Genomic DNA, 9,126 nt, shown 5'->3' with positions numbered 1-9,126 from the left:
AAATCTTGAGATATCTGTGGCATTGTATTGTGTGACAAAATTGCACATTTTAAAGTGGCTTTTTATTGTCCCTGGCACAAGGTGCACCTGTGTAATGATCATGCTGGTTTAATAAGCTTCTTGATATGCCACACCTGTCAGGTGGATAGATTATCTTCGCAACGGAGGAACACTAACAGGGATGTAAACTAATTTGTGCACAAAATTGAGAAATAAGCTTTTTGTGCGTATGGAAAATGTCCGGGATCTTTTATTTCAGCTCATGAAACATGGGACCAACACTTTACACGTTGCGTTTATGTTTTTGTTCAGTATAGATACAGAAATCTAAGTTGCTGAGTACATCTAGCTGTATTAACACCAGGCAGCCAAAGTGCTATTGTGTCAGTCTCTCCTGAGGTTATTCAGTCTCTCCTCCAGGTCAGCATCTGCATCTGCCAGAGCTGGCTGGGGTTCAGATTTCTTCCCACCTGCCACTGAGAGGCTACCTCCCGTGGATGGCAGATCTAAATTAACAGGAAGGAAATGATTTAAATCAATCAATAGGAACCGTGATGAAGAGATGACCAGCTGTATCACTACTACAGCATATTAGAGAAGTGAATGCAGTTTTAAATCTTACTAACTGCAAGCACAATAACTTCACTTTATTCCTTACTTGAGAGTTCGTCAGAGAGATTGAGACCCAGCTCGTCCAACACTTGGGACACAACAGCATCACTGAAAATAAAACAGAGTTAGTGTTTCCATACATTTACCAGCTAACATAAGTATGCCAAAAATATGAATTGTACAATTTAAAATAACATTAACAAATAACGATGTCTTCATATTGAACGTTTTCATTTTTAGATTTTTTTTAAACCAAATCTGTATTTTGGATGTAAATTACATTTTTTTTTGCGATTTCACTTGGTCTTAAGAAACTTACCCCACCCGCAATAGACTTCTTCATGCACAGATAAAACATTAACAAAGGCTCCAAAAACATCCAAATACATCCTTTTAGAAATTACAATTCTCTCAGTATAGTTATTTTCCATTTTGTTGGACTAGAATGATAACTTCTCCATGTAGCCGGCGCATGTGCACACGGAAAAGTATCACGAGTTCAAAATGGAATAAAAAAAAAAAGTTTGGAATGACACAATGTCATGTGTACAACATCTAAAGACTTACATCACTATACTGATAGTGTTCTAATTAAGTGATAATGCCCAGGTAGCCAGTGTTTGGAGGATATATTGGCACGGGTGTTGTTAACCGTGCCAATATATCCTCCAAACACCGGCTTCTCGGGCATTATCACTTTTATACAACAGATTACCAACATATTCAAATCAAACTTTATTTTGATGAATTTATTCATACTATTTCATCCTTCCACAAGATATAGTCCCGAAACAAATCTAGGGTTGCTACCCAAGCCGGCTGGTCGTTCGTTTTATTGGTTCGGTTGCCAGAGACCCAGTCGTTCAGTCTTTTTGATCTGTATCTATGGACGTGACCCAGTCGTTCATCCTAAATGTTCCATTGCCATACTGGCTGGCAACGTTATGACTTGCTTGCTAGCCAACTACGGCTAACTTACAGTCACGTCAAACAGTGCAGACAGAATAACAACAGCAGCTGCATTTGTTTAAGTTTATTAAGCTGTTTTCTAGATACATTTATTTGGATACATCCATAACACTGAGCTAATGAGGCACGATTTTGCCTGGCATAGAAAATGTGCTCTCTCGTCAGGACATTGTTGTTTAGAGGAGCTAGCCAACATCACAGCTAACACGATCACTTTAAACTGAAGCTGGAAAGACTGCAAACTAGCTGCACTTAATTTCGTGTTACCTTTTTTAAATTCAAATTCAAAGCTAATTCATGATTTCGATAGGCTGAGAAACTGCCCGCCTCTCTCTCTCGACCCGACTCCTGACACGTTCATTACTATGGAACAGTTGGAGACCGAATTTGAATATTGAAACAATGTTGCAAATGTCGGAGACAGACACCAAGGTTTATACAAATCTCCGATGTTGAAAACTAAATGTTAGTCTAAAAGAAATGTGAGAATGTCTCAATGTTTTTTATGGTGGAGATCAAGTTTATAACTTCCCTGCCTGGGCTGACGAGACAGTGGATTGCGCAGTCGAATGGAACAGAGTAAATAGGCATTTTAACGTCATAGATTTAACCGGTGGTAACTTGTGGAATAGACACATTCATGGTTCATGTTTTATCTGTGCCTCTGCAGAATGAGCATTAGTGTCACGCCCTGGTCTTAGTATTTTGTGTTTTCTTTATTATTTTGTTCAGGCCAGGGTGTGACATGGGTTATTTATGTGGTGTGTTTTGTCTTGGGGTTTTTGTAGGTCATGGGATTGTGGTTAGTGGGGTTGTCTAGAATAATCTATGGCTGCCTGGAGTGGTTCTCAATCAGAGGCAGGTGTTTATCATTGTCTCTGATTGGGAACCATATTTAGGCAGCCATATTCTTTGAGTGTTTCGTGGGTGATTGTTCCTGTCTCTGTGTTTGTTTGCACCAGATAAGGCTGTTTAGGTTTTCACGTTACGTTTATTGTTTTTGTATTGTTCGTGTTTATCTTTGATTAAAGATGTATCGAAATAACCACACTGCATTTTGGTCCTCCTCTCCTTCGACGGAAGAAAACCGTAACAGAATCACCCACCACAACAGGACCAAGCGGCGTGATGACAGGCAGCGGCAGCAGGAGCAGCGAAGTATGGAATATACGACTTGGGAGAAAATAGACAGGTGGGCGGTCAACCCAGGGAGAGTGTCGGAGCCCGCCTGGGATTCACTGGAGCAGTGCGAGGAAGGTTATAGGAGAATGGAGTTGGCGAGACGAACACGGCGACGCGGTTGGAAGCCCGAGAGTCAGCCCCAAACATTTCTTGGGGGGTGGCACACAGGGAGTATGTCGACGCCAGGTAGGAGACCTGCGCCAACTTCCTGTGCTTACCGGGGGGCTAGAGAGACCGGGCAGGCACCGTGTTATGCTGTGGAGCGCACGGTGTCTCCAGTGCGGGTGCATAGCCCGGTGCGGTACATACCAGCTCCTCGTATCGGTCGGGCTAGAGTAAGCATCGAGCCAAGTGTCATGAAGCCGGCTCTACGCATCTGGTCTCCAGTGCGTCTCCTTGGGCCGGCTTACATGGCACCAGCCTTGCGCACGGTGTCCCCGGTTCGCCTGCATAGCCCAGTGCGGGCTATTCCACCTCGCCGCACTGGCAGGGCGACCGGGAGTATTCAACCAGGTAAGATTGGGCAGGCTCGGTGCTCAAGAGCTCCAGTGCGCCTGCACGGTCCGGTCTATCCAGTACCACCTCCACGCACCACGTGGTAGCTCCCCGCACCAGGCTTCCTGTGCGTGTCCTCGGCCCAGTACCACCAGTGCCAGCACCACGCACCAGGCCTTCAGTGCGCTTCGCCTGTCCAGCGCTGCCAGAGCCTTCCTCCTCTCCAGCGCTGCCGGAGTCTCCCGCCTGTCCAGTGCTGTCAGAGCCTTCCTCCTCTACAGCGCTGCCGGAGTGTCCAGCGCTGTCAGAGCTGCCAGTCTGCAAGGAGCAGCCAGAGCTGTCAGTCTGCAAGGAGCCGCCAGAGCTGCCAGTCTGCAGGGAGCCGCCAGTCTGCAAGGAGCCGCCAGAGCCGCCAGTCTGCATGGAGCCGCCAGTCTGCATGGAGCAGCCAGAGCCGCCAGTCTGCATGGAGCAGCCAGAGCCGCCAGTCTGCATGGAGCAGCCAGATCCGCCAGTCTGCATGGAGCAGCCAGATCCGCCAGTCTGCATGGAGCAGCCAGATCCGCCAGTCTGCATGGAGCAGCCAGAGCCGCCAGTCAGCATGGAGCAGCCAGATCCGCCAGTCTGCATGGAGCAGCCAGATCCGCCAGTCTGCATGGAGCAGCCAGATCCGCCAGTCTGCATGGAGCAGCCAGAGCCGCCAGTCAGCATGGAGCAGCCAGATCCGCCAGTCTGCATGGAGCAGCCAGATCCGCCAGTCTGCATGGAGCAGCCAGATCCGCCAGTCTGCATGGAGCAGCCAGATCCGCCAGTCTGCATGGAGCAGCCAGAGCCGCCAGTCAGCATGGAGCAGCCAGAGCCGCCAGTCAGCATGGAGCAGCCAGAGCCGCCAGTCTGCATGGAGCAGCCAGAGCCGCCAGTCTGCATGGAGCAGCCAGAGCCGCCAGTCTGCATGGAGCAGCCAGAGCTGCCAGTATCCGCCAGTCAGCCAGGATCTTCCAGATCTGCCAGTCAGCCAGGATCCGCCATTCAGCCAGGATCCGCCATTCAGCCAGGATCCGCCAGTCAGCCAGGATCCCCCAGTCAGCCAGGATTTGCCGGAACCGCCAGTCAGCCAGGATCTGCCAGAACCGCCAGCCAGCCAGGATCTGCCAGAACCGCCAGCCAGCCAGGATCTGCCTGAGCTTCCCCTCAGTCCCGAGCTTCCCCTCAGTCCCGAGCTGCCCCTCAGTCCCGAGCTGCCCCTCAGTCCCAAGCTGCCCCTCAGTCCCGAGCTGCCCCTCAGTCCCGAGCTGCCCCTCAGTCCAGTGGGGCCCTTGGCGAGGGTCGCATATCTAAGGACTCGTATTAAGCGGACTAAGACTTTGTTGAAGTGGGGTCCACGTCCCGTGCCGGAGCCGCCACCGTGGACAGACGCCCACCCGGACCCTCCCCTATGGGTTTAGGTGTGCGGCCGGGAGTCCGCACCTTGGGGGTGGGGGTTCTGTCACGCCCTGGTCTTAGTATTTTGTGTTTTCTTTATTATTTTGGTCAGGCCAGGGTGTGACATGGGTTATTTTATGTGGTGTGTTTTGTCTAGGGGTTTGTTGTAGGTAATGGGATTGTGGTTAGTAGGGTTGTCTAGAAAAGTCTATGGTTGCCTGGAGTGGTTCTCAATCAGAGGCAGGTGTTTATCGTTGTCTCTGATTGGGAACCATATTTAGGCAGCCATATTCTTTGAGTGTTTGGTGGGTGACTGTTCCTGTCTCAGTGTTTGTTTGCACCAGATAAGGCTGTTTAGGTTTTAATGTTGCGTTTATTTTTTTTGTATTGTTCGTTTTTCATCTTTATTAAATATGTTTACAAATAACCACGCTGCATTTTGGTCCACCTCTCCTTCGACGGAAGAAAACCGGAACAATTAGGAAGTCTATCGCCGGTGGGATAAGTTTCTCAAAACCAAGTGAAATCGCAAAAAAAAGGTCTGGACACTTCTATGACATGACATTTAAAGTGTACCTATCCTTTAAAGGATTTGGCTGGAATTTCTGTCATGAACCCCCTACCTCTCTTCTTCATCATCCTCATCACCCATGGCATCATCTATGGCATCATTCATCATCTCCTCTTTCATGTCCATGATCTCACTCTGTCGTTCAAACTCCATCATGATCTTCTGAATCTGTGGCAACTTCATCTGTGTAGGGGAAGTGGACGTTATGTTGTGAGCCAATGGAATGTATGGGCACAATTCAACCGGTAACAAAAATGACTACAAAAGTTTGAGGCTTTTTAAGTGTGTTACAGTTCTACTGGCAAGTTCTCTCGATACAGAATTGAATCGTGTTTTTAACAGGAATCATGAAACAATGAAAAGATACACACCTGTCTGTTCATGGTAGCCATGGCTTTGGTGACTCCTTTCATTGCCTGTGCCATGCTGTTGTTTGACTTGAGAGTCTGGATTTTCAGACTGACTGCCTGGATATTTGCCCTCATCATAATAAATTTCTTCACATAGTGCCTTGTGCGAACCAAGTCCTTCGCCATGATCTTGACAGCATCCTAGAATGGTGTGTGGATAAGTGTGAAACAATTGAAAATTATGCATGACAATTTACATAAAGGCGTGAAGTCTTTTTCCCTTTTAAACAGCCCCGTATATTTGTCCTCATTCTCTCACCATTTGTCCTTGTTTGGCCATTTTCTTAATGTCAGCTATTATTTTCTTCTCCTGCTGCTCCAGTCTTTGTCGCTCTCTGTCCAGATCTCTCATGGCTCGATTCAGTGCCCTCTGGTTCTGCCTCAGCATCTCCTCTGGGGTCTTCCTCTTCCCAAACAGGAACTCCATCTAATGTACAAAATTGGGAAAGAAAATCAGGAAATAATTAGGCTACACATATCATCCAAATCCACCTCTTTCTTGTCAGTCATTATTACTTAGAATTTACAATGTGTCCGTTTTCCCACTAAACAGGCACTAATTTTCTGTACGTTTCATTTGTAAGATGGCTACATTAAACATGAATTAGTGTAGGATAACTCCTTATCTGATCCATTTACTGTAGCTAGCTGGACTTTTTAACAAGCATCGTTTACGTGATTTATCAAATTCCCAGAATTCAATAAACAGGCCTACTATGCATAGCTAAATGGGCTTGATTATGTAGACTTTTAAACTATTAGCTAGCTAGCTAGGTATGCTTGCTTCCTTGTTAGTTTAACGTTAGTAGCTAACATTAGCTGCTAGGTAGCTAACTACGAAGTTGAGTCATAGTAACAAGCTAGTTATTATTCAATTTTATGTTACAGTGTATGAAGTATTTCGTGGCGGGGCTGTTTAAGTCGCGATAATGACTACTGTTATGGAAAATAGCTACCGTTTGAGAGGTCTTCACCGGTTTTAAATCGGAAACAGACTCCCTATTTGCACAGATAGATGGATTTGTTTTCTTTTATGGACTTCCGCAGAAAGTTAGCTTCACTTCCGTCCTACTCCTAATCCTTCTCCTACTTCTTCTTCTTGATTTGATTCTTCTTCTATGGCATAATGGCGTTCGCAACAATTAAATGTGCATTCCGCCACTTACTGTGCTGGTGGATAAATAAGTATCCCAAAAAAGGAAAACATTTTAGGTAAAAATATATAAATTAAATATCATGCAAACTACCAAACAAAAATAAGTGAACTAAACAAAATCAACCTGCTTTTCTGTAAAAAAAAAAAAAAAGCAGGTCCCAACACAGGCTCAGAAGCCTCCTGTGAGGGCGGGACATTTCCTAGCGACAAATGTCATTGTAGTGCTTCTGCTGTAAAGTCTTGGAGCCCCCAAAACGTATCAGCTGCAGATATAATGATATCCCGCTTATTGGACTTCTTAGACACAATTAATCACTATGGCTCTAAATGCCACAAAATCCACCTTCTTCATAATGAGTGTATCCAGATCACCCGATTGACTTAAAACACTAGCAACTGGTTGCAATGTATCCACCACCATATCTTCAACACTGTTGCCTCTTGCCCCTTTGACTCTCTTCACCTCCTCCACATAGGTGATCCGCTGCGCAGCCCAGATCCTTGACACCTCGAACTCCTTCACTCTAACAGGTCACTCAAGGATGTCCAGAATATGATCCCCACCACAGTTGCAACAATATACTTCTCCCGTCTGCAAACATGTGACACGTGATCATATCCTTTACAATTTCTACACTATAATGGTTTGGACATGCTCTCCCCGCATACCTCATATATCCATGCTTCACATATTCAGGCAGAGTCTCCTCAAACAACAATAATATCGACAGGCTTTTCTTCTTCCTTACATCTACCATACGGGTCAGGCGTGATGCACTGACCATTCCTGGGAATTTCTGACGAAGGTACTCATCATCTACAGTGCCAGTCAAAAGTTTGAACACACCTACTCATTCAAGGGTTTCTCTTTATTTTTACTATTTTTATACATTGTAGAATAATAGTGAAGACATCAAAACTATGATATAACACATATGGAATCATGTAAAACTGTGAAGGACCTCGGCGTTACTCTGGACCCTGATCTCTCTTTTGAAGAACATATCAAGACCATTTCAAGGACAGCTTTTTTCCATCTACGTAACATTGCAAAAATCAGAAACTTTATGTCCAGAAATGATGCAGAAAAATTTATCCATGCTTTTGTCACTTCTAGGTTAGACTACTGCAATGCTCTACTTTCCGGCTACCCGGATAAAGCACTAAATAAACTTCAGTTAGTGCTAAATACGGCTGCTAGAATCCTGACCAGAACCAAAACATTTGATCATATTACTCCAGTGCTAGCCTCCCTACACTGGCTTCCTGTCAAAGCAAGGGCTGATTTCAAGGTTTTACTGCTAACCTACAAAGCATTACATGGGCTTGCTCCTACCTATCTTTCTGATTTGGTCCTGCCGTACATACCTACACGTACGCTACGGTCACAAGACGCAGGCCTCCTAATTGTCCCTAGAATTTCTAAGCAAACAGCTGGAGGCAGGGCTTTCTCCTATAGAGCTCCATTTTTATGGAACGGTCTGCCTACCCATGTCAGAGACGCAAACTCGGTCTCAACCTTTAAGTCTTTACTGAAGACTTATCTCTTCAGTGGGTCATATGATTGAGTGTAGTCTGGCCCAGGAGTGGGAAGGTGAACGGAAAGGCTCTGAAGCAACTAACCGCCCTTGCTGTCTCTGCCTGGCCGGTTCCCCTCTTTCCACTGGGATTCTCTGCCTCTAACCCTATTACAGGGGCTGAGTCACTGGCTTACTGGGGCTCTCTCATGCCGTCCCTGGAAGGGTTGCGTCACCTGAGTGGGTTGATTCACTGATGTGGTCATCCTGTCTGGGTTGGCGCCCCCCTTTGGGTTGTGCCATGGCGGAGATCTTTGTGGGCTATACTCAGCCGTGTCTCAGGATGGTAAGTTGGTGGTTGAAGATATCCCTCTAGTGGTGTGGGGGCTGTGCTTTGGCAAAGTGGGTGGGGTTATATCCTTCCTGTTTGGCCCTGTCCGGGGTGTCCTCGGATGGGGCCACAGTGTCTCCTGACCCCTCCTGTCTCAGCCTCCAGTATTTATGCTGCAGTAGTTTATGTGTCGGGGGGCTAGGGTCAGTTTGTTATATCTGGAGTACTTCTCCTGTCCTATTCGGTGTCCTGTGTGAATTTAAGTGTGCTTTCTCTAATTCTCTCTTTCTCTCTTTCTTTCTCTCTCTCGGAGGACCTGAGCCCTAGGACCATGCCCCAGGACTACCTGACATGATGACTCCTTGCTGTCCCCAGTCCACCTGGCCGTGCTGCTGCTCCAGTTTCAACTGTTCTGCCTTATTATTATTCGACCATGCTGGTTATTTATGAACATTTGAACA

At 46.4% G+C, this 9,126-nt stretch overlaps 1 protein-coding gene across 1 annotated transcript; it reads right to left on the bottom strand.

Moving 5' to 3' along the window:
* Nucleotides 1-218: 218 nt before the first annotated feature.
* On the bottom strand, nucleotides 219-6,775 carry LOC110499137 (charged multivesicular body protein 2a). The gene is made up of 6 exons (XM_021576064.2): nucleotides 6,618-6,775; nucleotides 5,921-6,088; nucleotides 5,623-5,802; nucleotides 5,304-5,434; nucleotides 659-720; nucleotides 219-506 (listed from the first exon to the last, which is right to left on the bottom strand). The coding sequence occupies exons 2-6, from the start codon at nucleotides 6,086-6,088 to the stop codon at nucleotides 385-387; spliced, it is 663 nt and encodes a 220-aa protein (XP_021431739.1). The 5' UTR covers nucleotides 6,618-6,775; the 3' UTR covers nucleotides 219-384.
* Between the last annotated feature and the right edge of the window lie 2,351 nt (nucleotides 6,776-9,126).

Source organism: Oncorhynchus mykiss, chromosome 20, assembly GCF_013265735.2.
Source record: "Oncorhynchus mykiss isolate Arlee chromosome 20, USDA_OmykA_1.1, whole genome shotgun sequence".
NCBI lineage: Eukaryota > Metazoa > Chordata > Actinopteri > Salmoniformes > Salmonidae > Oncorhynchus > Oncorhynchus mykiss.
The sequence above is the reverse complement of the archived record's forward strand: the minus strand, read 5'-3'. Positions and strand labels throughout refer to the sequence as shown.